The sequence below is a fragment of the Anser brachyrhynchus genome, assembly GCF_964034855.1.
Source record: "Anser brachyrhynchus genome assembly, chromosome: 11".
NCBI classification, from domain to species: domain Eukaryota; kingdom Metazoa; phylum Chordata; class Aves; order Anseriformes; family Anatidae; genus Anser; species Anser brachyrhynchus.
In genome coordinates this window covers 22,002,681-22,030,281 of record NC_137706.1, presented here as the reverse complement: position 1 = coordinate 22,030,281, position 27,601 = coordinate 22,002,681, and the positions used below count along the sequence as shown (strand labels likewise).

The 27,601-nt window shown below is 46.1% G+C and overlaps 3 protein-coding genes across 9 annotated transcripts in view; all 3 read left to right on the top strand.

The window, feature by feature from the left end:
* Window positions 1-1,444, top strand: part of RASGRF1 (Ras protein specific guanine nucleotide releasing factor 1) — a 33,691-nt gene extending 32,247 nt beyond the window's left edge. For all 5 annotated transcript variants that reach the window (XM_080551568.1, XM_080551569.1, XM_080551570.1 and 2 more), the window contains exon 27: window positions 393-1,444. In XM_080551568.1, the coding sequence (XP_080407694.1) occupies window positions 393-485 (93 nt within the window). In that variant the 3' untranslated portion in view covers window positions 486-1,444. The remainder of the gene's footprint in view (window positions 1-392) is intronic.
* A 92-nt stretch (window positions 1,445-1,536) lies between these two features.
* Window positions 1,537-9,151, top strand: CTSH (cathepsin H). Of its 2 annotated transcripts, XM_080551612.1 has the most exons (12): window positions 1,564-1,728; window positions 2,312-2,343; window positions 2,483-2,588; window positions 2,680-2,750; window positions 2,891-2,995; window positions 3,236-3,322; window positions 3,976-4,031; window positions 5,169-5,250; window positions 5,333-5,401; window positions 6,093-6,199; window positions 7,574-7,699; window positions 8,345-9,151. In XM_080551612.1, the coding sequence occupies exons 1-12, from the start codon at window positions 1,656-1,658 to the stop codon at window positions 8,418-8,420; spliced, it is 990 nt and encodes a 329-aa protein (XP_080407738.1). In that variant the 5' UTR covers window positions 1,564-1,655; the 3' UTR covers window positions 8,421-9,151. The 2 variants fall into 2 exon arrangements, with proteins under 2 accessions (XP_080407739.1, XP_080407738.1); XM_080551613.1 differs by lacking the exon at window positions 2,483-2,588 and having other exon boundaries at window positions 1,537-1,728.
* A 283-nt stretch (window positions 9,152-9,434) lies between these two features.
* On the top strand, window positions 9,435-27,455 carry BLM (BLM RecQ like helicase). 2 transcript variants are annotated; one of them, XM_080551566.1, is made up of 21 exons: window positions 9,435-9,724; window positions 9,821-10,473; window positions 11,222-11,459; window positions 11,893-12,014; window positions 12,783-12,915; window positions 13,943-14,691; window positions 15,641-15,817; window positions 16,170-16,288; window positions 17,034-17,147; window positions 17,885-17,983; window positions 18,077-18,225; window positions 18,952-19,058; window positions 19,734-19,894; window positions 20,444-20,639; window positions 21,091-21,281; window positions 22,125-22,272; window positions 22,640-22,839; window positions 24,023-24,215; window positions 24,545-24,667; window positions 25,966-26,173; window positions 27,130-27,455. In XM_080551566.1, exons 1-21 carry the CDS (start codon window positions 9,627-9,629, stop codon window positions 27,305-27,307), a joined length of 4,356 nt encoding a protein of 1,451 aa, XP_080407692.1. In that variant the 5' UTR covers window positions 9,435-9,626; the 3' UTR covers window positions 27,308-27,455. The 2 variants fall into 2 exon arrangements, with proteins under 2 accessions (XP_080407692.1, XP_080407693.1); XM_080551567.1 differs by having other exon boundaries at window positions 9,438-9,724; window positions 11,270-11,459.
* The last annotated feature ends 146 nt before the right edge of the window (window positions 27,456-27,601 follow it).

Genomic DNA, 27,601 nt, shown 5'->3' with positions numbered 1-27,601 from the left:
CACTGGGGAAAAACTCTCCCAGAACTGCCAGCAGGTTTTCTGCTAACGCCAGAGCAAATGTCCTGCCCTGTCAGCAGCATTCCTGCAGCAAGAGCCTGCGTCCCCTGTGCTGAGGTTAGAGGGCCTTCATTATCAGGATTTGGTGTTCTCAGCTGAAGAGAGCTGCGCGGCTGATAAAACAGCCCTGGAGAGGACAGCTGGGCAAGAAAAGCAGAAGAGCAACTGAGGGCTGGATGACTTTGCAATCCTGGGGTGGGATAAGCACGTGCAACGCCTGTGTCCGTTGGCAGGCCCTTCTCGGCCTTTCTCCATTCCTCATTTCAGCGTTTCTCGCTGGCCGCAGCGCGAGGCAGAGGTGAGTGCAGCTGCTAACGGTCTGACTCCGTCCCCAGGTGACGCAGTACCTGCTGGACCAGTCGTTCGTGATGGATGAGGAAACCCTTTACGAAGCGTCTCTGCGAATAGAGCCCAAGCTGCCTTCCTGAAGCCCGAGGGCGGCCGGCGGCTGCTCGTGTACACACGCTATACCATACTGTACATAGCTCTTTGTTTATGTCGGACGCCCTGGAGTGACTCCCACGTATGTGCTTCTCCGAGCAAACCCAGCCCCTCGGTGTTAGGCCACAGTAGCCCTCGCGTAGGATTTCCCGCGTTGTTTGAGGTTTCACGCGTTGACACTTTGCTGGAGTCCCGGTTTCTTTTCGATGATGTTATTTTTGTCACTTGTTCTTCTCGAGGGGGTCGGGGGCGGCGGGACGTACACGAGCGGCGCGGGCACTCGCCTCCCTCGCCCAGCCCGGCACGGGGAGCGGCTGCGTGGCGCCGGGCTGCAGGGCAGGGGGACGCGGCTGGCGCCCGCGGGTGCTGTCCGCGGCCCCGTCTCTGTAAGGCAGTGGAACAGCATCCATTAAAGTTATCCCGCCGTGTGAAGCTGCCCTCTCTTTGTGTGCCACCGCCCCCTGCCAGGGGGCTCCTGCGCCGACCTCCCGCTGCGAGCGGGGAGAGGAAACGGACCTCGTGCCCTTAGCTGCGTTCTGCTCCTGCAAGCTCCTGTTGATATGCTACAGCTCCGTATTCCTTGTGACAGCTGAGTAACATGATGTAGAATTAGACAAAATGACCGAGTGTTTTTATTACATATACTGTAATCCTGTCTAACCACCTTCTAGCAGGAATATAGTAATGTAGTGCTTATTCTGTGAATATTACCATGTATTTTTTACATTGTACAGTATATAAACACAGTTTAACTTTAAAGTGGCAGGCATGCTCCACTATAACAGACAGAAAACTTTTGCTGTAAGCAATACCTCGTGGTATGAGAATTCTATTTCAAGCCCTAAAATATTTCAACTTACAGCTTGTTTGGAAAAATATTTCCATTTTTGTAAAAATATATGTTTCCTGATTACCTCTTGCTAATAAATCTATTCTATCTCAGGGTGAACGCGGACTGCTGACGTTTTTATCAGCCGGGGCCAAACGCCGGCCCCGCACGGCTCGGGGAGGGCCGGGGGGGCCGTGCCGGGGGGGGGCCGGCGGCGGCGGGTCCGGCCCGCCCCGGGGAGGGACCGGGGCCCTGCTCCGCCCCGCGGAGGCTCGGCACGGCACGGCACGGCTCGGCACGGCTCGGCTCGGCTCGGCTCGGCTCGGCGATGGGCTGCTCCGTGCTGCTGGCCTTGGCCGCGCTCCTGGCGCCCGCCGCCGCCTCGGCGATCACGGCTCAAGGTACCGGGAGGGGACGGGTCGGCACGGGTCGGGTCGGCACGGCTCGCTGCGCCGCTCCGGGTGCTCGCCGGGCCGCGGCCCTGCCCGAGCTGCTCGGCTGGGCTGGGGCGAGCCGAGCCGGGCTGGGGCGAGCCGAGCCGGGCTGGGGCGAGCCGAGCCGGGCCGAGCCGAGCCGGGCTGGGGCGAGCCGAGCCGGGCCGAGCCGAGCCGGGCTGGGGCGAGCCGAGCCGGGCCGAGCCGAGCCGGGCTGGGGCGAGCCGAGCCGGGCCGAGCCGAGCCGGGCTGGGGCGAGCCGAGCCGGGCCGAGCCGAGCCGGGCTGGGGCGAGCCGAGCCGGGCCGAGCCGAGCCGGGCTGGGGCGAGCCGAGCCGGGCCGAGCCGAGCCGGGCTGGGGCGAGCCGAGCCGGGCCGAGCCGAGCCGGGCTGGGGCGAGCCGAGCCGGGCCGAGCCGAGCCGGGCTGGGGCGAGCCGAGCCGGGCCGAGCCGAGCCGGGCTGGGGCGAGCCGAGCCGGGCCGAGCCGAGCCGGGCTGGGGCGAGCCGAGCCGGGCGAGCCGCCGACACGCCGCTCTCCTCTCTCCCGCAGAGGAGCAGCTCTTCAAGGCCTGGATGCTGCAGGTAACGCTCCGCTGCCGCCGGGGGCCGGGCCGAGCCGGGCCGGGAGCGGCTCCCCGGGGGCGCGGGGCCGGGGGCGGCTCGGGGGGCGCCCGGCGGCGGCTCCGTGGCGGGGCGCTGCCACTGGTGCGCCTCGTGGCAGAACGGGAGGCGCTACGGGCCGGCCGAGTACGGGCACCGGCTGCGGGTCTTCGTGGGCAACAAGCGGCGCGTCGACGAGCACAACGCCGGCAACCACAGCTTCGAAAGTAGGAGCTGCCTCTGCCCCCTGCCTCGGCCCCCCCAGCGCCGGCCTGCGGCGAGTACAGCTCTCCTCCTTCCTCCTCTTTTTTTGTTAAGTGGGCCTCAACCAGTTCTCCGATCTGACCTTCGCGGAGTTCAAAAAGATGTACCTGTGGAGAGAGCCGCAGGTAAGCTGATCGGGAGCCCGTGCCGCGGGGGGCTCCGTGCCGCGGGGGGCTCCGTGCCGCGGGGGGCTCCGCGCCCACCCGAGGGCCGGCACCCGGTGGCTGTGTGGCCCGAGCCCGCAGCCCTCCCGCCTCGCTGGCAGAACTGCTCGGCCACGAAGGGGAACTTCCTGCGCAGCTCGGGGCCGTATCCTGACTCTGTCGACTGGAGGAAGAAGGGGAATTACGTGACGCCTGTGAAAAACCAGGTGAGGAGCGGGAGCGATGGGCAGCGCGGCAGGAGCGGGCCCGCAGGGGGGACCACCGCTGCGGGTCGTTTTCCCCGGGGAGCCCCTCGGTGCTGGGGCAGGAGGAGGCTGCGGCCTCCCAGGCAGAGGCTGAGCCCGGGTGGAGGCTGCAGGGAGCGCCGTGCCCCTGCCGTGCCTCCTGCCCTGGCTGCTGACCCCGCCGTGCGTTACAGACCAGCTCCTCTCTGGCTCCCAACGCAGGGCCCCTGCGGGAGCTGCTGGACCTTCTCTACCACGGGGTGCCTGGAGTCGGCGATCGCGATTGCGACGGGAAAGCTGCTCTCCCTGGTAAGAGAGGTCCCTGCGGCGGGCAGAGCCCCTGCAGCTGCACGAAGCCGGGAGCTCTGTGTCCCTGGGGATGTGCCCATTGCTGTCCCTGCTTGTGGTCCGAGTGCCTCGTTGCTCCCAGCCTTGGGCAGAGCCTTTCTCAGAGCAGGATGAGGCCGCGAGGGCTGAGCGTTGAGGGCTGACGGGTCCCTGGGAGCGGGTGCTGGGGGCTGGAGCCGGCCTGTGGCAGCTCCCTGCTGCGAGAGCTCCGGGAGCAGCGCGGGGGGACGATCCTGAGCTCCTGGAGCCTTTCCGTCCTGGAAGGGCTGGAAAGGCAGCAGCCGCTTAAGTGACTTACCCGAATACCCGAGAGCTGGATATACGCAATAAAAACAAACTTGACCTTTGAAAGAGATCTCAGCCAGTGCCTGCGGGCCAGGCGGTGTCAGCAGGCCGGAGAAGGAAGGCACCTTCCCCAGGGAGCCGCCTGCCCCCTCCTCTTCCTCCTCCTGCTGCCTCAGGCAGCACCAGCTCTGTCCAGAGGGGTGACTCCGGATCGCACCGGGCTGCACCGATAGGAACAGCGCTCAGATGTTCCCTGTTGTGTGTGGTGTGTGCCCTTGCTCTGAATGCAGTTGTTTGTACGTACTCTGACTCAAAACCCTTGCCTGCAGGCGGAGCAGCAGTTAGTTGATTGCGCTCAGGCTTTTAACAACCATGGCTGCAGTGGGTAAGTAAGATGAAGTAGTGAAGAATAAACATTAGCATCTTGTGGTCCGTGCTTGACAGCCTTCTTCAGGTGTTAGGATCCTTCCAGACCCTGGAATTTTTGTTCCTTTGAATCTCTGAAATGTTGTTTCCCCTGGGCTGAGACGTATCAGGGAAAATGGTTTGGGGTTTTTTGTTTCATTTTTTTTTTGTTTTAATTTCACCCTCTCTGAAGGTTAGAATGTTTCACAAAGTCTCCAACGCTTCCTAACTTCTGTTGTTCCTCCTGTTTATTAGTTTTTCTTCTGACACTTGTTTTTTTAACAGATACCAGTCACGAGTGCTGTGTAGCTAGGCTCTAACATGCTTAGGGAAAGCAAGGGAAGTTTTATCTATTGCATTGCTCATGGGTCACACATATCTCATGGTGCTCTAAGGAACCCACAGAAACCTCTGCTTCCCCTTTGGTAAATTTCTCTTGGCACTGCTAAAAGAAGCAGAAAATAGGGTTTTCTGAAATCTTTTTTCTGTAAGATAAGTGGTCCCTGAGGAATGCTCAGAGAGCTGAGCACTTTGGTGCATTTTCTCTTTTATGTGACTCGTCGTTAGCCCTCTCGTTGTGATCACGCCCTGGTCGCGCTCCCCTTTCCTTCCCTCCCCACGTGCACCCCCGGGGGGTCAGGGGGCTCCCGTCCACCCCAGGCTGTGCTGTGGGGCCCTGGGTGCTGCGTCCCGGCCGCAGGCTGGGCACAGGGCACGGAAAACCTCCTCATGGGAGGGGAGGCCAAAGTCCCCCCGGCGGTGGAGCTCGGTTGGCGGGGTTAGCGGTGTGGCCTTGGCCCGGTGGCCTCATGCCTTCGGGCTCCTGTGTTGGCGTTGTCCCCAGGGAGCCCTGAGAAGGGGGTGTTGGGTGCCTGTGCAGGACCACGTGTAGGACCGTGCCCAGCAGCGTGACGGGCTGGGCCGGGGCTCCCAGGCGAGGAGATGCTGCGGGAACAGGCCAGAATTTGTGCCTCAGAGGGTGCAGGATGCACGCTGCCCTCCCCCTCGCTCCCTCTCCGTGTCCATAGGGTGGTGGAGGAGGCTTTATGGTGTGCTCTGCAGAAGCTGCCGCGTTGCTGTCCTAATTAATCTGCATGCTGGCTGTGTTGTTTTGCAGGGGCCTGCCAAGCCAAGCTTTCGAATACATAATGTATAACAAAGGGCTGATGGGGGAGGACGCCTACCCGTACCGGGCTGAGGTACTGCCGGGCAGCTCGGGCGTGTTTCGGCGTCAGGGGGTGCAGAGCAGGCTCTGGCACTGACTCCTTTCTGTCTGCACAGAACGGCACGTGCAAGTTCCAGCCGGACAAGGCTATTGCGTTCGTCAAAGATGTTATCAACATCACGCAGGTAAGCCCCTGAGGGTGACATTTCCAAACTTCAGGGCGTTCGTTCATGCTGTGCCAGGCCTGACCTGGAAAGCACTCGGCTGCGTGCTGCTCCCTGCGGCCTGCGCCTCCTCCCTGCTGTGCACCGCAGGCGTACGGGGCCTGGCTGATCTCGTACGGGCCCGGCTGACCTCGTCCCCAGCTCGTGGGGTGTCTGCGCCCCCCTTCCCGCAGCAGGGCGTGCACCCGCCAGGCTGCAGTGAGCTCTGGCACCCATAAAGCGTGCAACCAGCTCCAGCGCCTGCAGGGAGGCGTCCGAGCGGGGCTGGGCAGCGTGGCGGTGACGGCTGCCTCTGAAAGCTGCTCTCCACCGGCTTACGTTGCTTGGCAGCAACACTTTGCATCCTGAGTGCGCCTGTGGGGGCTACTAAAATTCCCCTAAAAGTCCTGCTGCTCCCTTTTCTGAAGGTGGCACCAGTGGAGTGCTGCAGTCATGTACAGGCAGTAGGGTGTCTGCCTCCTTTCCACAGTGGGTGCACCTCCAGAAAATAAGAAATTATTGGTTCTTGTATTTCAGTGCCCAGGAGAGGCACATTTCTGCCCGTGAGCAGAAAGCCAGGATTGGCCACTGTGCTCTGACTGCTGGTCCGGGGCATCGTGACTGGTCCCAGTGTAACCAGGAGATAAATGACCCTGGGATCCTCTTCTTGCAGTACGATGAGGCTGGCATGGTGGAGGCTGTGGGGAAGTACAACCCGGTGAGCTTTGCATTCGAGGTGACGAGTAACTTCATGCACTACAGAAAAGGAGTCTATTCAAAGTGAGTATTTCTGAGCCTGGAGGGTGAGAAGGAAGAGGGGCTTGAATCGCTCACATCTCCATTTCTCCTTCTTTGTGGCACTGGACACGGGGCTGGACTGTATTCTTGCATTTCCTTTTAAACAGAAAATTGAAAATATAAGCAAATTGAGCCTTGAAATGCTGATTTCCCAGGGGTAAGAGGGCAGCGTGAGGAAGAGGGAACAGCGTGCTTGCAGACAGTTTACTGCTGGGAGCCAGTCCGACCTCAAGGCCAGGCTGTGTTTGAAACACAGGTCTATAGCAAAGGCAAAAAGCTACTTAAAGGGCTGATCAGTATACCTTAGGAAGACTGTGGAAGCTAATGGTGACAGGGTAGATTTCTATTAGGCAAGAAATGGGAAAAGTGCATGTTTGGAGAGAACTAGAAAAACGCTTTAGGGTAATGAATCCCCAGTCACGTAGAACTGCAGGGAAAATTAAACGAAGAGTCTAAGCATGAGTGATCTGCCCCAGGGAGCTGCAAGGGAAAGAGCAGGCAGTGTCGTGAATTCAAGTGGCTTTGCTGTTGCAATAAACACAGTAAGTGTTTACTTAAAAAAGTTGACTGCCAGCAACAGGCAGATGTAGGGTGTGAAAGCAGGGAGACAGGCAAGATACTTTGTAATAGGACTCCAGTTTAAGGAACACATCAAGTAAAGTTACCATGTCTAAGGTAGATTTAAAGTGCAAGTGTATAGAACAAGTGGTGTCCCAGGGGTTACAGCCTGTGCTCCACAGACCAACTGTTAATGGATTCAAAAAGAGTAAATCTTTAGTGGTGGTTATTGATCTTTTAGTGATCTGCAATTTGAAATTGTGCAAAGACAGTATTTGTGGAGATGGGAGCTTGTGCCTTGTGTTGTCTTGATAGCAAGGCAGCAACTTTCATTGAGTGCAATTTAAAAACAGGAAGTGCAAAGGAAATGCAAGAAAATGTGTAGTGAGATTGAGGGGCTCACTGTTGCTTGTGCAGCATGTGAAATGCACTAAGAACTTTGTTTTTCATTGGAAAAATTCCTTTGCTTTTTTTTGTGTGTTTGTGTGTGCGTTGTAGGTTGTTCTTGTGTGACAATGTTGATGTTAATTCTGAACAAAAGGCCAGACCAGGTGCTAGGATCAAAGGTCCATATAGCCTAACACCCTGACCCCTCATACAGCCGGTAACAATTCCTGAGTGAGAAAACAGAGCTGTATCTCCTTTTCTTGTCATTCCTCCCTACTCGCCACAACTGGAAGTTCAGAGTATCCATTAGTTCTTTTTGCAGTTGAAGTGCAGTCAAAAATGCTGGCTAATCCATGATTAACTACAGGCTATTGTTTTATGTAAAAAATCTGCATTATTTTTCTTTTGCAGCCCACGATGTGAGCACACTCCCGACAAGGTGAACCATGCTGTCCTAGCTGTTGGGTATGGAGAAGAAAATGGGACTCCTTACTGGATCGTTAAGAACTCTTGGGGCCCTCTGTGGGGCATGGATGGGTAAGGAGGTCCCAGCTTTGCTAAACACATCACGGTCTCCCAGTATCTGGTAAAAGAATGTCACACGCATGGGATTCCACCTGCCCACGTGAGCTGCCAGGTCACCCCGATGCTCTCAGGCTGAAATTTCACCGCTGTTTCATAATCTGTGAAAAGGCAGGTAAATCATCTGAGCCTTGGGAGTGAAGAAGGAGAGCTGGTTCTGAAAACCGGTCTGGGGTGACTGGTTAGGCCAGGCCCTCAGATCAGCTTCTGGGAGGTCACCAGCGACCAGGCCAGCCGTACAGTTGATGCACCTGGCTGCTGCGGGAGCTGTGTGGTGGTGCAGTGCCTCTTCTGTGCTCACACCGCCAGAGAAGAACAGGCGGTGCTGCAAGTTCACTCCAGCTCCACAATATCTTCTGTATTTCCAGATACAAGTGAAACTTTATAGTTGGGTGCTAGCTTGCAATGTGGGGGGACAGGGAATGGCATCTCCTGGTGACCTACTGAAGATAACAGCTCTGTGACACGTATCTGCTGTTTGCATTGGTGTGAGAAAGGAACTCGCACGCATGACAGCAGTCACCGTATGTCTGTGTCAGGCATGCTGACTGCTGGAGGAGCAGGGAATACTCGCTCATACCTGTTTGTTTCTCTTTCCAGGTATTTCCTAATTGAACGTGGCAAGAATATGTGTGGTCTCGCTGCTTGTGCATCTTACCCTATTCCCCAGGTGTAAGAGGAGAGCGCAGGCTGGGGAAAGTGGATACAGAAAAAGGAATAATTGATCATGTGTGAATTTCTAAATGCTAAAATCAAGAAAGCACGAAGAAGAAAGAAGTCTGCTGATATTTGTTACGTGCAGGTGGATTCCTCTGCTTGCACAAAGCTTCTTGTGGTAGGCAGATCTGTGCCTGCTCTCCCTACCCAAAACCAAGCGTGCTCCTGCACCGACAGCCAGAACCCGTGGCTGCAGGCGGTGTGTGCCGGGCTCCCCTGCGCTGAGAGTGAGCACAAGGGGCGGGGGAGATCCAGGAGCACGCAAGGTGAAAATGCCACGCCGTCACCCAACGTTAGGATGCCATACCACAACCTCACCCCTTCCTTGTGTCAGTTGTTTCTCAATCAGCAGACGCAACGTCTGGGGACTTTTCCTTTTTTCTCTGAAGGCAATTTTTCCTTTCTCTAGAGAAAGATGAGTGCTGTGATTTTTAAGCTTTATCTGTGCTCATTTAATGTTTTTAGTATTTTTGTAAAAGATGGAAAAAATGAGGCTATTTTAAGGAAAGCATTGAGGGAATGGATGATTTTATGAATCAATGAAGAAGCAAAAAGTTTATTGCCGTTTCAAAGCAGGACTGTGAGAAGCCCTTTTGCCAGTAGAGGGCACTTGTGTGTTATTTCGTGCTGGCCTGCCGCTGCCCCCGCTCCTGACTGTTGATTAAACGAATAAAAACGACCTCTACCTTTCCCCCTAGTTAACAGATGTGTTAATTAATTAGCTGCACGGTCACGTGTGGGAGATGCTGCGCTAACATTGGAAGCGCTGCTTTCTGATCATGAACATGGATTGAACGTGGTTGAAAAACAAAAAATAAAGGGCCCCGTCACTCCGACGGGCTCCGCATGGGGTTACCAAAACCACGGGGGCCGCGGCCCCCTCGCCCGGCGCCGCCATTTTGTGGGGGAGGCGGGCGGGGGGCGGGGCGAGATCCCCTCGCCATGGAGACGGAACCGCCGTGTCGTCACTTCCGGCCCCCCGCTCCCGTCCAATGGGGAGGCGGGCGGCGGCTGCGCGCCCAATGCGAAGGGCGCGAGGGACGGGGCGCGCGCGGCGCGGCGGGAGCGGGCGGTGAGGGGCGGCGGGGGGCGGCGCGGTGAGGCGAGGGGCGGTGAGGCGAGGCGAGGCGCCGCCCGGCGCCGCCCGGTGCCGCCCGGTCCTGTCATGGCGGCCGTGCCGCACAACAACCTCTGGGAGCAGCTGCAGCTGCACTCGGCCCGCGGCGCCCTCAGCAAGCCGCCGCCCGCGCGGAGCCGGCCCGGGTGAGTACCGGGGGGCGGCGGGGGGCCGCCGGGCTGGGTGACCGACCGGGCTGGGTGACCGCCCGGCTGACCGCCCGCCCTTCGCCTCTCTTCCAGGGGCTTCACGTTCAAGAAGCCCGCCCCGTGCGGCAGGGAGCGCAGCGGGAGCTCGGCGCTGCGGGACAAGGACGTGAACGCGGCGCCGGCCGGCGGGCAGCGCAGGAGGCCCGCGGAGCCCTTCCCGGCGGGGGGCTGCGGCCCGAGCACGGCCCCCGCCGCGCTCTGCCCCGGTCCCTGCCCGGCGTCCCGACGCCCTGCTCAGGAGCCCGTCGGGGCCGGCAGGAGGCCGCTGGCCGCTCCCGGCCGGGCTGGGGGTCCCGCTCCGCAGGGGGGCCCCCCCGTCGCCGCGGACGATGAGTGGGACGATATGGACGACTTCGACCTGTCGGGCATCGAGAAGAGATTCTCCAAACCAGCCGTTTTGTCCCCCAAAGGCCAGAGGGCCGCCTGCAAGGCTCCCCAGAGACCGAGCTCCCGTGTCGATAAGCTGCCCGAGACCGTGAATGGCGACGCAGCGTCCCCCAAACCTGGCGCTGGGGAGCCTAAAGGAACGCCTCCCGCTGAGGAAGAGCAGCCCTCATCCCAAGGGTCTGTCATCTGTCTCGGGGACTCGGTCCACTGTGGCAGCGACAAGGTTGTGGGCGAGGATCTTCGGGAGAATTTAACTACTGACGTGACTTTGGATGATGAGAGGGAAGAGGCTCGCACAGGTAAGGGGTTGGGTTAAAGCATCGATGAACTAGAATAAAACGTGTTTGCGTTTGCACACCTGAACACTTCGCTTTTCAGAAATATAGATCTTGCGAGCTCTCAATGAAATCAGAGGGAGCTGCACACACCTATCTGACAGCAGTCTTAGGCACGTGGATTTCATGTTGGTAACTGTGCTTTGCAAATGTGCGGTGTTGCAGATAGTGGAGAACTGTCTCTGCAGCAGCAGGTAGCATGGTACCGTTGGAGGTGCAAGTCTTTCCAGATGGCATTCCAGAAATACATACCAATAATCTGCAGAGATGTTACAGGGGGGAAAAAAAAAAAAAGACAATTTTATAATTCAAACAAAAGAGATCTAAAATCAACTTATGCCTAAATGAAACAATGAGAAATATTAAAGCAGAAAAAGATCTGTGTTGATTTTTTAAAAACAAGCAAACAAATGAAAAAAACAACCACACATCAATTATGACCAAAAAGTTCATGGCCATCAGTCAGTATGCATCTTTGGCAGCTCTCTGCTTCACTTAGCTTTTCTGTTTTAAGTTTCTTAGTTGTTATGGTTTGAAACTTGTGGTCCTTATTTGTGAAATTGACGTCTTGATGCAACTGATTAACACTGAACACTGTTTCTTGACAATTTATTTCTTTGCTGTTTAAAAGTCAGAAACTATATTAATCTATTGTTTTGAAATACGGCTAATAGTTTTTTCCTCTATTCCATTGTGTTTCTGTTTACACCAGAAAGAGTTTTCAGCGTTGCCCAACAATATCAATACACTTCTCTTTCAGCTACCACTGATAAAAGTGGTGGAAGCCAGAAGCTAAGCAACAGTGAGAAAAACAGCCAACCAGAGACGGATGAGATCAGCAACGAGCTGTTAGCAAACATTGAGCTTGAAGAGGATGATTACTTAGATGTAGTTCCACCTTCCCCTGAAGAAGAGCTGCCTTCCTTCTCACCATCTGTAAAAAGCATTAGGTAAAACAAAGCTGTCTTTTTAAAACTAACAAAAAAAAAATATGAAACTAGCGCTTGTTAAAAAGTTACCGTTTGAGTTGGTTTTGACTGCTTCTGGCTTGGCAGGTTAGCAGTTGACAGCTGCTATTAATGTTTTCTGAAACACCTTAAACATTGGTCATAACAAATGTGGCTTTTGCTTCAGAAAAAGCAGAGTTATTTTTCCTGTCATAGTGAGAGGGAAAAAAAATTATTGAAACAAATCTCTACAAATTGGCACATAACAGTTAGATGTTAGCTTACTGAGCTTACTGATGTTACTTAGATGAGAAATTTATCTTTTATACTCAAATGCTGCTAGTCCAAAAGATTAAGTTCTTTTATGGATTTTTTGTAAGATGTCTGTAAATCCAATGCGTTTCTGTATTTTAATGACTTTTTGTTTTAATGTTAGTAATATTTTCAAAGAATCTCCTACTGGTGGAAGATCAACAGCAAATGGCATTGAGTCTAAGCCTGAGAAGATTACAGCAAAACAGCCTGTTGCTGCAAGTGATTCTAGGGCAGAGGATGCAGGTACGTGAAATAATTTGAAATCTTATGCATTCGGTTTTGGTGATGGTTTGCAACTTCTTGTTCTCCGATGTATCCCATGTAATCTGAGAGCTTTTTCTGATAACAACTGATGAGGACGAGGAAGTATGGAACAGAGTCTTGTACAGAATTTTCAGATGTTGCATGAGTCGTGTAGATTCAGAATTGTGTTGATTCTGGGTTTGTCAGCACCAGCTTGGGATACTGCTCAGAACTCCTTTTCAGATCTTAAAAGCACGCATCTACTAAACAGTTCTCGAAGTCCACTATGACAGAAAGATGCGTCACTAAGTTTGAGCTGGTTTAGTTCTTCCATTTGATTCCTACAGATGCTGACTTTGGAAACTACTGAGGTAATGGGTTTCTGAGTTGAACTTGCAGAATAGAAAGTTACCGAGTATAGGTGTAGAACAACATGGTTCTACAGCTGCAGATTCAGATTTTACTCTCAAGATTCATAAAAATGCAGTTTGTGCTATAATACACTATGACCGTACCAGTGTCATGTAAAATTTTGTTTATAAATGCCAAAGTAGTGTCTTTGTTCGTATTTTAACAGTATTTTTACAGAGAATGCAGTTTGTGAATGCAGTTTCTTTATGCCAATGGGCTATTAAAATATATCAAAAGCAAACTATTTAGACTTACGTGATGTGTTCTGTCTTTTGGGAGAGAAAGTGAGATCCTCTTGTTACTTCATTCCAATAAAAAATAGTGTTACTCTTTGCTGAAATAAGCTCTGTCTTGCAGATGAAGGCCCGCATTTGGAACAGGAACTTTACAGCGTCATGGATGATATTTGTAAGCTGGTAGATGCCATTCCTATTCATGAGCTTAAGTCGCTGTCGTGTGCAAAAGAACTGCTTCAGCAAAGGGATCTCCGGTACATTTTAATAAGTAGTATTTCTTATTGCCAAGTTCTGTATGAAACCATATCGTGCCTCTAGGTGTCTCCATCACACTGAAAACATGATACAGAAAGTTGGTTTTTTTTTTAATAAAAAGCCTAAAATAACTGACCAAATAAAGTTTTAGACAAAAAATCCGAAGACTTTCTGGCAGAATCCTGGAATTGTTAATACTTTCAGAAGAAAGAATCTGATTCCATGTTCAACCTGAGGCACAGGTAGTGCTGTTTCTTTTTTCTGGAAGGTAACTATCACCAGGTGCTTCTGAAGAAGCAGAGTGGTGCGATATAATCTGCTAAGTGTCATCCTGATTTCTTGTAACCTGAGGCGTTAATTTAATGTTCTCTCTGTGAGACTCACCATCCCTGACAATAACGATTTGTGACTTCTACCAGTATCTGCATACCTGTCATCTTTCAGTTTGAGTATTGCTACTACAGGCTGCCTCCTCCCGTATAATTCGGTGACACTGTACATAGACAAAATACTGAGATCTGGCATTTTGGTTTGTGTCTTTATTGGGCTGAAACAGTGCTTTTTCTAAACATTCTTGGTAAAACTATTTTTTTCTATTATTACTGTAGTCAGTGATAGTCTTCAGAAAGTACAGAAAAACAATTTGTTTCAAGCGTATTTTTTACTTCTTTAACTTTGGGTTTGTGCCTTTAAGAACTTTATGCTCTGTGTTGCCTGAATCAGTTCTTCACTATTAAGAATTCCTTTATTTTAATACTTGTGGTGAACGCATATTAATTTTGCAATTACTGTGTTCAACTGAGTTCTGGTATTATTCTCTCTTCCCTAGATTTGTTTGAAATATTTTTAAAATATTGAGTTGTAATGTCCTGTGTTGGACACAAAAAACAATGTAACCACCATATGTTAATATTTTAATTAGGAAGAAAAAGACAAATGTTTAATGTATGTTGTAGAAAGTGATATATCATTGCTTGTGACTTAAATATTCATTTTCATTCTTCCTTCCCTTGCCATCTCTTCCAGGAGAAAATTGTTAGCTAGTTCTGTCACTTTGAAGGCAAGAAGCACAAACAACATTTTTCCTAGAGATGGGAAGGCATGTGTGCAACAAGACTCCTCTGTGCGTTCTGGTACTGCTTTGTGTTCTGGCCCAAATAGGAGTTTTGTCAGAAACTCACCAAAATCTACAAATCTTTCATCTAAGCTTTCCGGGACTGTTAATTTAAGCAATTTTTCTACAGAAAATGATCAAACACTTGATGACTTGGATACCTCTTATGTTTCGAAGCAAAATGTTCAGGAGGTCATCTGCCTAGAAACTGCAGAACTTTCTTCTTCCAAGGTGAACAGCAAAGACAGAACGTCTCTCAGCCATCCTTCGGAGATGTCTTTCAACAACAGCTGGTGTGAAAAAACAGCGGTGAGAAACGGTGAACGCTGGCATCTTCCGGAGAGGCCCATTACGAGCACTGCCGTGAAAGTTCCGAGCAAAGCCCCTGCTGGCACTGCTGCATCAGACTGTTTAGATGTAAACGATACAGACTTTGATCTCGATAATTTTGATATTGATGATTTTGATGAGGGCTGGGAGAATTCAGTGACTGTTTCGGCACCTGAGACACCATCTGCGCCATTGTATCAGCCGGTCAGGGAGGGGCCACCTGCCAAATCCCTGCTCTCAAAGATCATCTCAGCAGCCAAAGGATCTCCTCCTGTATCAAATCCTGTTGCTCCAAAATCAAGCTGCTTGACTGCAACAAAGAACCAAACAGGTAAATTATGCGAATGAGGATTACTGTTTTTCCTTTTTAATTTGTGTGTATTTATGCTAAGTCTAAGACCAAGTAATTTACTGTAGATGACATCAGTGCCTTTTTGGTCATATGGAAATTTGTTTTTACTTCTCTTTGTAAAGATGACACTGCAGAATCTTTCTCCTCTCTTTTTCTCCTCAGAGTGTTGCCAAATTTGAATATTTATTTGCCATGTAGGTTACAGACTGCTGGGGAGATGAAGTGCTGGGGAGATGAAGCTGCTAAAATTGGAAACTGGAATGCTTCTGTGGTTTAATTAAATGATGACTCTGCAGTTGTTAATTCAAAGCCATACAATAGTCTTAGCTGCTTATACAAAACATTCAAATTTGGGTACTTGTTGAAGTAAACCTAACCCCTCTGGTGCACGAGTGTAGGTCAGTATTACCAGTTCTTGCAGGAACGGGGAGGTGAAAGCAGAGGTGTTTTTAAGTCATGCAGGCTTTTATCATGCTGTAAGCTTACTCAAGCAGTTGTTTTTGAAGACCTAACCATGCTGAGAGGTGTTCTGACTGCAGGTTTACTGTCTGAGTAGGCACGCTTCTCTGCTGCTGATGCAGCTGGCTTCTAAGTAGCACTAGTTAAATACAGGGAGAGTGCTAGTAGTTTTGTGGCAAAGATAAAGTTTTACAGCATAAGATTATGCATTTTATACAGTTGCGGGCAAGTTTGTTTAAAAAAAAAATCAGAGATTAGTGTATAATCAAAATTCATACTTTAGCCAGCCTTAAATTCTAGTTGTATGCATCTTCTTTATTTATATTAACTTACGATTTTAGTTTAAAAGGTTTAAGGAGTTGAAGTGTTCGCTAGGCAATCTGTTACACCAATGGAGTTCTGTGTTGAAAGAGGTAAAGTACAATTTGGTATTGGAACTTATTTTAAGAACATTTTCTCTGTCTACTAGAGCCACTGGTTAATAACCCCGCACTAGAACGTTTCAGGGGTATGAAATTTTCCCACTCTGAAGAAATGATGACTATATTTCACAGAAAGTTTGGTTTGCACACTTTCCGGACGAATCAGCTGGAGGCCATCAATGCTGCTCTTCTGGGAGAAGATTGTTTCATCTTAATGCCCACTGGTATGTATCTACAAACATCACACGGCTACAGGCTTTTGAGATCTGACATGCATTCGAGAAATAAAGATCTGTAGTTCCTTCTGCAAGGCTCATGACAAACTATTCTTTCTCTGTGCCTTTATGGAGGTCTTGCTAAATTGTGCTGCTTGAATTCTGTAGCGACAGGATTTCTGGAATTTTGAATGCGCTTGGGTATTTTGAATAAGGTGATTAGATTTGGTAAAAGTTTGTTTCTTAAAGCACTGTTAAATGGAAAGTAAGAAATAGGACTGTTTTCTTCTGCGCTTTCTCTGCCTTGTCTCCCTTTCCTCTAGATACCTAATATTTGTTGCACACTGTTTAATTCTTACAGGTGGTGGTAAAAGTTTGTGCTACCAATTACCTGCTTGTGTCTCCGCTGGAGTCACTATTGTTATTTCTCCGCTGAGATCGCTGATAATAGATCAAGTTCAGAAGCTGAATACTTTAGATGTAAGTTCAAACAAGTTATTTAGTTAAACTGCAGATAAGTGCACTAGAAATCTGAAATATTACAATAAATCTTGTGTGTCTCAGATATAAACTCCAAAAAATAATTAGACGTAAGCTGTGAAGGCACACCTGTTAAAGTTGTCTAGGAAGATCTACATTAGATGAGCTAGAATATATGTGCAGTCTAACTCATCAGTTTATTGATGCTCACGTATTTGTTGTTCAAGCTTAGTTTTCAAGAAGATGTACCTGATTCTCAGATTCTAAGAGTAGTGTTTAGACAAGTAAATAGAAGTAGTCTGGGACGGTAGAAGAAGCGAGCACTAATAATTCCTGAGGTAAGAGGGTTCTGAAGATGCTAATCATTTCTGGATAAGTAATATTTAGACAAAAAAAAAAGTAAGTGAAAAGTATCACGTCTGTTTTCTTTACTGGAAAGAGTTGAAAGAAAGTAGATGTACCCTCTAAGTCAGCTGTTTGTTGGTAGAACTGGGAGCAGAAGAATAGAATTTGGTTTATAATCCTTTGGCTTTATCATCAGAAAGATAATGCAATGGCTCCTGTACAGCAGGGATTCAAATGCTATCTGTAATAACATTTTCAATGCTTTCTTGTGTAATGTTCGCTAAGGGTAGTAAATGGATATACTTTTTACCTGCTTTATAACCAGTTATAGGACTAGCATTTGAGGATACTTTCATTTTGCACACATTAAAACTTAATATACATATTTATTTTTTTACAGATTGCTGCAACATACCTGACTGGTGATAGAACAGATACTGATGCTTCGAACATATATATGCAATTGTCAAAAAAAGATCCTGTAATAAAACTTCTGTATGTTACCCCTGAGAAGGTTTGTACTCGATCTGAATTGTAAAGTCCTGGAGGCAACAAGAGGAGGATTGCTATAAGAATAAGGGGGAAACATAGAACTTAGAGTAGGCTTCTTGGAAAAAAAAAAAAGTGTGAAATACTTTAATAGAATTCAGTAAGTCTCTATATGGATGCAACTACATTCAGTCAGTAATTAACCAAGAATGAGAACTGAGCATAACGTCTGCAAAATTTAAACTCTTAAAGCAAAAACGCCATTTGTATCATCTTCAATATATCATAGCATGTACTAGTGGCTGTCGGAATCTAGGCTACTCTGAACAGGATACTACAGGGTAGGAACATGTAACTACCAAGTTGGCAGGTGACTGTCAAAAGACTGTCTTGTAGTTAATTGTATGCTGCCTTTAAAAATGATATTCCACAAGAGCATTGCGAGAGGGGACTACTTAGTGTGCTGAATGTTTCTTCCTACAGCTTTGCCTTTCCCTGTCTTCTATGACATAAGTCATTTAAATTCAATCAGATTATTGGACCTCTGGGTAGCTGGTCCTAGAGCTTTGTGGCAATCCCACATCAGCTGCTTCATTGTCAATTAAAATCAAGGTGATTGCCATCACCTTTATGCCTTCAGGCTTTACATGTGCAGTCCAGATGAACTTGGCTGTACAGAACAATTGTTTCTGCAGTCTTAGCTAGGGTGACACTTGGCTTTGTTTGTTTGCTTTCTAATGCCACTGGTGGGTGTTTACTTAGGTCTGTGCAAGCAACCGACTGATGTCAGCCCTGGAAAATCTTTACAACCGGAAACTCCTAGCACGTTTTGTCATTGATGAGGCCCACTGTGTCAGCCAGGTGAAAACCTTGATTTGTTTTTCACAATGGCAAAAACTTGGTTGGAGCATCGTACTCAGTTATTTTTCTTTTTCTTTTTTTTTTTTTAACTAGTGGGGTCATGATTTTCGAAAAGACTACAAACGACTGAACATGCTCCGCAAGAAGTTTCGCTCTGTTCCTATGATGGCTCTTACTGCCACTGCTAACCCAAGAGTGCAAAAGGATATTCAGAATCAGCTTGAGATGCTAAGACCACAAGTGTAAGTTGTCCAGCAGTTTCCTGAAACAATTTGAGCTGCAGAACGTTTGAATGGAAAACTTAAGAAAGCAAGAAATGCATTAGAGGTCCATCTGAAACACTTACATAGATGTATCAGATTAAATTCCACGCATGCATTCTCATTTAATCAGACTTAAATGCAGATTATTAAAATAATAAGAAATCTTGCCAAACTCTTCCTTGCTTGATTAAGGAAGCTGTAAGTGTGCAAGTTACATTTTAGAGTGCTTTTCATGAGAGTGCTGGAAAATCCAAAAGTAGGAAGTGTTTTTTAGTTAATGTTGGCAGTAACTTAGATTATGAGTTACTGTTGGGTCTGGATTCCATTTTAACATTTTCAGTGTACCTGATGGAAAAGTAAAGCACTCTGACTTTTTTTTTTAATTTTAGAAATACGGTTTTGTTGACTTTTCAAAAAAATTTAGAAATCTGTGTGAATGTTAGAAAGACAAGCATTTCTTCCATGCTGACTTCCACGGTGCAGTGTAGCTTTCTTTATTTTCCAGCCACAGGAAAAACAGAAATCTTAGACCCAAAGTGTGAGTGGTGTGAATCTCAGTGAGGATAGTGGAACAGTAATTCCTATGCAGGTGGCACAGGACTAGTAGTAATGACTTGAATTTGAGACATTCCAGTCAATTCCTAGCTTGTTGAATGGACTACTGCACTCATAAAATTGAGTATCAATAAGATGTCTTGTTTTTAGGTTTACAATGAGCTTCAACAGGCATAACTTGAAATATGATGTATTGCCCAAGAAGCCAAAGAGGGTGGCAATGGATTGCTTGGAATGGATTAAAAAATATCATCCACGTGAGTACTGAGCAATGTAGTGTGCTTCTATGCATTTTTATGAACTACTTTATAAAAGCTTTTCCTATCTCACAATACTATATATATTAAAAAAAAAAAAAAAGCCTTGTGCCTTTTTCAAGCTACTGGTACATTTACAGAAACAACAAGTAGGAGAAAAAATATTGCTGATAATGAGAATCAGATTTGCAGACATCCTAAACTTAAGAGTTCAAGATAAGACGAAAAAGGAAATTATGGTAGTGCTCTGAGTAATCTATCTGGAGGTTGCCAGACCTTTTAGTGTCATCTAATACCCATACAGTTTTAATAGTTTAATTCTGTTTGTCTGTGCTTATCTGTGGTTGCCCTTAATTATATCTTTTGTGAGCCATATCTGTCTGTGCTCTCATTTTGGAGTCCTGCACCTCCTGCTGTTGGAAGTTGACTACACAGAGCTCCCTTCATAGCTTCTCTAGTGCTGTAACCTAGTAAATAAGTGAGGAGTTGAATGAGGAGAAACTAACTAAACCATCTGATATTAACAAACTTACTTTGCTTTATTGAGCAGTTACGTTGATTCCAATAGGGGAAAAATGGGTAAGTGTAATGCGGTATTGTCTTGACACAGGTATGACTGTTACAGCTTTATTCCCTATCACCTGCTTTATTCTAGCACATCTCTTATATTCGCAGATGACTCTGGAATAATTTACTGCCTTTCACGTCACGAATGTGACACGACTGCAGCCATTCTGCAGAAGGAAGGTCTTTCTGCGCTTGCCTATCATGCTGGCCTCCCTGACTCCAACAGAGATCTTGTGCAAAAGAAGTGGATTAATCAAGAAGGATGCCAGGTAAAAAAAAAAAAAAAAAAAACAACCAAAAAAAAAACAACAGGGAGGGGAAGGAAGTATTTAGAGGAAAGTATTTAGCGGAAGAATTTAGAGCACTTGTATTGCTCTTGGCCTAGTAAAGGCAAACAAAGTTGTGTAACATTGCAAAATCAGATGCAGGGTTAAATAACTGATCATAAGAGATCTGCCCAAACCTGTCAGTCTTCTTTTCATTGTGACTTTTACAAATCAAAGACCTCAGTACTGCACCAAGGTATGATGCTCCAGGAATAAGGAACTGAGCTGTGCAAGGCTTCTGAAACAGCCCTAGGCACTCTTGCTGAATTGTATCTTGAGATTCTCAAATTTGGAGTTTTCCCTCTATGGCAAAAAGGTCTCCTAAAAGAAGGAGAGAGGGGCTTTTACTGTTCTGTACTTGTCTTGCAGGGTTCCAGTTGAAATTCTCTGTTCTGCATAATTTCATAAGCCTGATAACATGCCTGGTTTTGGTGCAGAGTACTGCATGAATGGTTTTCGTAACTCTGCATAACACAGTGTGATTTCTTCTAGGTTATATGTGCAACAATCGCCTTTGGAATGGGAATAGATAAACCTGATGTACGATATGTTATCCATGCTTCCCTTCCTAAATCTGTAGAAGGTTACTATCAGGAGTCTGGCAGGGCCGGACGAGATGGTGAAATGTCTCACTGTCTGCTCTTCTACAGCTACAGTGATGTAACCAGACTTAGAAGGCTCATACTAAGTAAGTGATTTTTTGTATTTGTAGCTTAATTGAGACAATAGTAAAAAAAGTCATGTAGTTGCTGGTTTCTGTTTCAGTTAGACTGGGTTATTTTCTCACTTAGAAGTGAAGTGGTGTATGGTATTGCAAAGATGGGAGAACTGTGCACCTTTGTTTTATTATTTACCTGAATGATTTTCTGTCGTGAAAGATTTTTATTACTTATGCTTAATTCTAGTCAAAGCCATTTTTCTTTATATGTATTCATCTCTTGATTTTTATCATTATAGATTTTTTTTTCCCATCCTTTAAAGCTTGAGAGGTAAAATCTGGTTTAGGTTAGTTCTGTACTAAAGTACTTGTCCTTTTTTAAGCAACAGAATATTATGTTTTGTCTTTTTGTCTATCTGATAATACGTAAAAAGACAGAAGTGAAGATAAAACAAATATGATTGAACTTATTGCATTTCAGTGGAGAAAGATGGAAACATTCACACGAGAGAAACCCACTTTAACAACCTGTACAGTATGGTTCATTACTGTGAGAACGTAGTTGATTGCCGGAGAATTCAGCTTTTGGCCTACTTTGGGGAAACTAATTTTAATCCTAACTTTTGTAAAGATCACCCAGAAGTAATTTGTGATAACTGCAGTAGAAAGAAGGTAAAAATCAGTTCTTATTTATAGTGCTGTTAAACTGATTTTGTATTTTTCTGCATTTGAAAAATGGTAACATTACACTTGGGAAGGTAAATAGAGAAAATGAGTAAGATGCCTTGTAGTTTTGTGATGCTGGATGCTTTGAATTGTTTTCAGAGTTTAAATGAGAGTATAATTATGTAAACTATCCATGGACTTATGCTGTTGTTTTGGCCCAGGGTGACTAGTGAGGTATAAGGATGTCCCTTAGTGTTGCTTTTTGGCCACTGTGCTTATTGGAGACAGGAACTAATACAAGATCAACTGGAGTGGCTCTGATGTTGGCTATGAATGGCTATGATGGCTATACCTGATGATGTTGCTTCTCAAGCCAATGTTTGTAGCACTACCCTATACATAAAATCATAGAAAATAATACGTCTTTGATTGTAACAAAAATTGACTAGAATAATGCAGATTTTGTCCAGCCTTCTCATTTTAATGTGTGTAGGAAGTGTAAGTTCTAGTGCATGGCAGCAAAAAATTACGGGAATGCTTTACGAACAATTTACCTTGATCATCGGTACAGACTCAGCAATCTTCCAGCTCTCTGTGTAGAATTAACACACTAAAGGTTAGATACAGTCAGTTGGTATGTCTTTTGTCTTGCATTTTTCAGAGTAATATCTAACCTGTGACTATATCACTGTTGCTGTACTAACTAGCAAATCACTGTTTTCGTGTTTGGGACAAAATGAATTCATGACTGGAAAAAGCTCAATGATGAAAAACAAGGTTGTCAGCAACACAACTTGCATTAGGATAGAACCACATCCAGTTGTTTCCTAATCAAGTCTATTTTAATAGGATTACAAATCAAGAAATGTAACCGATGAAGTGAAAAGCATTATAAGATTTGTACAGCAACATTGCGGAGAGATGAGAGGAATAAATGCAAGGAGAAATGCAGGTTCTGGGAGATACACATTGAATATGATGGTAGACATTTTCTTAGGTAAGTATTGTTTTTCCAGAAACACCACCTAAATATACACGGTGCATAAACTCCTGAGTATCAGGAGGTCTTTGTAATATCAGCAGTGGTTTAAAATAACATATATTTGGCAAAATTATTCTTCCCAGTAATCTCTTGATGGTTAAATGATTGAAAATAAATGAGACTAAAGCTTTAATCTCTTTCAGGTTGCTATAATGATATTAGTTTTCTGCTGGTGCTTGGACTTTCTGGTACTTGCATGCTGTGTGTGTGTGCATACGCGCTCAAACCACGGAATACTCCTGGGAGTCTTCGATGTGTTTCTAAACACATACCTGCGAAGGCTCTCTAATTGCAGGCTAATCCTCTGACTTCTGTTGCACAGGTACAAAGAGTGCGAAGATTCAGTCTGGAATATTTGGGAAGGGGGCTGCCTACTCAAGGCATAATGTTGAAAGACTATTTAGAAAACTGGTATTGGACAAGATTCTGGATGAAGACTTGTATATTACAGCTAATGACCAAGCTGTAGCTTATGTAATTCTAGGAGAGCGAGCGCAGGCTGTGCTAAATGGATCACTACAGGTGAGTAACAATTTTTTTCCCTTGAACATACTGTTTTAAGGAATATGCTACAGTTTTTGTGCAGCATATACCTTGTGTGTTTTTTTAACATAGTTTGAGTACCGACTGAAGTACAGTAACTGATCTTTAGTAAATTCATGGAGCAGAATCTGACAATCATGACCTGTGGTCCAGTGTTCTAATAGTAATGTCGTGAAGCAAAAGGTGAGTTTGAGAGTACTGGAGAGGGTTAAATCTTTCTGTTCATTCTCCTTCTGCTTGATTCCATCATGACAAGAATGCAAGATTTTGGGACTGTTCAGCCTGGAGAAGAGGAGGCTCAGAAGGGATCTTATTAATGTCTATACTCGAAGGGAGGGTGCAAAGAGGACAGAGCAAGGCTCCTCTCAGTAGGGCCCAGTGCCAGGAGGAGGCAATGGGCACAAACTGAAACACAAGAGGTTCCGTCTAATCATCAGGAAGCACTTCCTTACTGGGGAGGTGACTGAGTAGTGGAATGGGTTGCCCAGAAAGCTTGTGAAGTCTCCTCGTTGAAGACTTGCAGGAGTCAGGGGGATGTGGTCCAGGGCAACCTGCTCCTGGTGGCCCTGTTTGAGCTTGGGGACTGGACCAGATGATCTCCAGAGGTCCCTTCCAACCTCAGCCGTTCTGTGATACTGACCGACACAGAAAGTGCTAGCTAAGGAGGAAGAAAAATAAAAAGGAACAGCACTACTTTATTCTGCATTTTATGCTCTATTTTTTTCCAGCCATTGATGCTCTCTGAAATAAAATGCACTCCTCCAAGAAGGTCATGAAACCAGTCTCAGAATTGCTTGAGGCAGTACCTCGTCTGCATTAGTGCTGTGTTTGGAGAAGAGAAGAGCCCTCAGCAATAGACCTAGTGACCTCTGTTTAAAGCTAGCTGCATGTTGGTTTCACAGGGCTTTTTCCTGTGTTGTGTATACTTGCTTTGCTTGTTCTTTGTAGAAGAAACTTACAGGTGGTTGAGAATGGGTGCTTTATCAACTGGCCTGTAAAAAAGATCACTGTAAAAGTGTGTACTGGGTAAACAGCTTTTTTTGGTCCATCAGAGAATACTTTTGGCTTCTTTCACTGTTCTTCTGCGTTACCAATCTATGCTCTAATGACTACTCTGCAGCAGCTCCCCTGACAGAAGTTATCGATTGGCTTATCTTAACAGGTGGAATTTCATGAAACTGAAAGTGCCAGTGCCATTAGAAAACAAAGGGCTTCTGTGACAAAAATGTCACAGCGGGAAGAGATGGTTAAAAAGTGCCTCAGCGAACTTACAGACATGTGCAAAACTCTTGGGAAAGTCTTTGATGTGCATTACTTCAATATTTTCAGTACTTCAACTCTAAAGAAAATAGCAGGTAATGTCAACTGTTCATTAACCCCCTGTAGGCAGCAGACTGCATGTGCAACTGTAGCCTTTTCTGAGAGAAAATCTATAGTTTCCTAAAGTTTGGAGAGAGACGCTTTACCTATACGCAGCTGAGTGAATCCCATGCAAGTAGCATATACAGCATACATTCCCCTGGTGTGTACTAAACAGCTGGGAGTAAATCTGTATAGAAAAAAAGGCTTGCTTCCCTGGGGAATTAGTGGACACTGTGGCACTAAAAGGGATGGATTTCCTCCAGAATGTTCTACCTTAAGAAGTTACTTTGATGTGTCTAACTGGTACCTTGTTACCTTACAGAAACCTTGTCTTCCGATGTGGAGGTTTTGCTGCAGATAGATGGAGTCACAGAAGATAAACTGGAAAAATATGGCGCAGAAATAATTAAAGTGATGGATAAGTACTCTGAATGGACCATACCAGGTTTAGTATTCTTTGCATGTAAATGTGTGTTCCAATATAATCCTTTTCCCTCCTTCTCTATATAAGAAGTTCCCGTGAAAAGTCACCTGGTTTTAAACACAATCACTGTTTCTTGGAGTTTAATGATTACAAAAAAGGGAGCAATTTCACATTCTCAGAACGTACAAAGGTCTTTGCTGTCTTCTCACTGGTTAAATTCAGCATAGTTCTGACAGACTGAAAAAGGAAAAGAAAGACTAAACATATTTCTGCGCTCCTTCCCTGTTAGTTATTGGGGTTTATGTAATATACTTAGACAGAGACTTCAGGGCATTCAGGTTAAAAATCTTGCCCCCCCCCCCCCCCCCCCGCGTATTTTTCCATCTGAATCTACTATGTATTGGGTAGTGCCGTAGCCTGGCAGACCATCAATAACTACTGCCTTTTATTTTTCATAGTAACTGAGATCAGCAAGTCCAAGTCTACACTGACTAGCTCCTGCTGAAATGCGAAGAACTTTCAAAACTAGATGGAGGGGGCAAAAAAAAAAAAAAAGGCAAGCAAGTCAGTATGCCAGTATTTTACAGTCCCTTTTTACAGCTTTTAACCTTATACACAGAGTTCAGCTCAGGGGAGAATTAAGCCATGAGACTAGTAAATCTGGCAGTGTCACGAGCGTAGCATGTAGCCTGTGTTGTAATTAGAATATTTTATATAGCTTGGCCATCAGTTTAAAAGCGATTCATAGTTTTGTTTAAGGAGGCTGTGTTTTCATATGCTGCAATGTGAATAAATTCATGTCTACAAACCTCACTTAAGTGTTTCATTTGACTGCCTGTGCAAAGAATCATGTCCTTCTCGCTTACAACGGATTGAGGAGGAACTCTGAGCTGTCTGAGCCTTTCAGTGTCTCCTGGTGCTGTTTTAAAAACAAGTGCTGTATTTCAGTGTATTATTTATGGTATATTCCATAATTCTTTCCAGCTGACACAGGGAAAAGAGTGTAAAGGCAGAAAGCGCAGTGCTACCAAAATAGTTTAGAAAAGAAGCCAAGCTAGTGAAAATAGGGCTGGTCTTTTTTTTTTTTTTTTTAATCATGATGAGTTAAACCAAAACTGCCTTCTGTCTGTCTTTGCGTTACAACAACCTGAGAAATGCCTTTAGCTGAGCCTGGAGCATCACCAGGAGGATTGTGGTGCAAGGAGTATTTGAATGGCAAGGACAGAAGTTTGGCGCAAATAGCGTGCTCTAGCTGACAGTTCTGGCTGCCCCAGGCAATGTTTTGATTTCATTAGTTTTAATTCATCGTCTATCTGCAGAAGATGCTGCCTGCCAAAGTGTGGACACAGCTGCGGGGAGTACTGGCACACCTGAGAGTGAGGAAGAAGCAGGAGATGTAGTTACAACCTCAAGCTATTTTTGCAATAATGCAAACCAAAGAAGGAAAAGGAAAAGGCCGCCAAACTTCAGAGAATCCAAGAAGAAAAAGACAAGCAGTGCTGGTAGCCAGCAGTTTCATCCCAAAGGGTATGTTGCTTGTGCTCAGTTGTAACTTTTGTTTTCCCGAGGTGATGATGATCCCAGAACTGCACTGTTATCTTAATGCATTTTCTTAAGTAATTGTATGGGATTATATGTAGGTTAGTTCATCAAATACTGAACTTTAAAAATTAATTAAATATCAGTTTCAGGCTTCTCAGGAGGAGGTGTACCACTATGCTGCTGCTGCTGCTGCCAACGTGCTCTTGCTTACCTTTGCCATTTCTGTGGCGGGCTATTGGTATTCCTCAAACTAACGTGCTAAGTTTCAAAGCTTATAGCAGGAGCAGAATTTGCTGCAAAAATAAGGCTTAATTTTATGATGCCCCTTTCCGCTGTCTGAAATCTTAATATGCAGGGCAAATTAGAGGTACGTTCTCAATGTACTTTCATACTAACACTTATTTGCCTGTAATTAGATTATGTGACTGCACTGGAATGAAACTCACTGCTTTCTGCCATTGCTTTTTTTTTTTTTTCAGGTATATCTCCTTTTATGTACTCGTTTTCCTCACTCAGTTATTTTTTCTGCTTGTCTTGCTTTGTTTTTTTAGGAAATAGCAGTTCCAGCTTAGTATGTTTTATTCCTCTGCTTTCCATCTACCTAAAATATTAGTCATTAAATGCTGTTGACCCTGAAGTGTCATTTAATGTTGATACTCTAATTAGATTAATAGGAGTTAGGTTGGTTTAGCATTCTGTGTTCATATTTCAGGCTGCTTCTTGCCCTTAAGCAGATGTCAGAGCAACAGCTACACTAAATTTACATTTCAAAGGTATTCTTGCAGCCATGTTTATTTAAAAAAAAAAAGTTCAAAAAATATATAGTTGTCTAGAAAATCTTACATGGTGTGCAACTGTATAAATACACCACGGGTAGGGAATGTGGCAAGTAAACCAAATGTTTGACACACAATACTGTAACTTCTCTCTAAATATTACAGTGGTTACAGCAAGTACCGAAGGACCAAAAGGCCATCCAACTCTAAGACTCCACCTTCATCTGGCTACAGCTCAGCATCTTACGGTGCCACACAAGGAACTGTTGGAAAGCTGGGGATTATGGCACCACCGAAGCCGAAAAACAGGCAATTCCTTCAGCCTTCATATTCGATATTGTAACTAGGAAAATGTAAATACTGTATAAAAGCATGCCATGAAGCTGTAATCATTGTTTATAAATCTTTATTTGATTTGCTGAACCTTCTTAGATTTGTACATTTGTGAAGTCCAAAAGTTCGTGTTAAATAAATATTTTTAAGCTCATAAATTTATTCAGACCTTTTTTCTGCTACAAACAGATATCAGTTCTGACTAGTTCTAGATGCCCTACTGTTTCAGGGAAAATAATCCCTGTAAGCCTGCATTAAAGCTATCTCTGGGATACACTTGAGATCACAAATCAAAAGCAGTTAC

What these genes read in the sequence shown, in the direction of transcription:
- CTSH (XM_080551612.1), top strand. Translation starts at nt 1,656, where the DNA reads ATGGGCTGCTCCGTGCTGCTGGCCTTGGCCGCGCTCCTGGCGCCCGCC. An exon ending in AGAAAAGGAGTCTATTCAAA is followed by an intron (nt 6,200 to 7,573) that starts GTGAGTATTTCT and finishes TTTCTTTTGCAG; the next exon opens with CCCACGATGTGAGCACACTC. An exon ending in CCTCTGTGGGGCATGGATGG is followed by an intron (nt 7,700 to 8,344) that starts GTAAGGAGGTCC and finishes TTCTCTTTCCAG; the next exon opens with GTATTTCCTAATTGAACGTG.
- BLM (XM_080551566.1), top strand. Translation starts at nt 9,627, where the DNA reads ATGGCGGCCGTGCCGCACAACAACCTCTGGGAGCAGCTGCAGCTGCAC. An exon ending in GAGATGCTAAGACCACAAGT is followed by an intron (nt 18,226 to 18,951) that starts GTAAGTTGTCCA and finishes TCTTGTTTTTAG; the next exon opens with GTTTACAATGAGCTTCAACA. An exon ending in GATTAAAAAATATCATCCAC is followed by an intron (nt 19,059 to 19,733) that starts GTGAGTACTGAG and finishes TTATATTCGCAG; the next exon opens with ATGACTCTGGAATAATTTAC.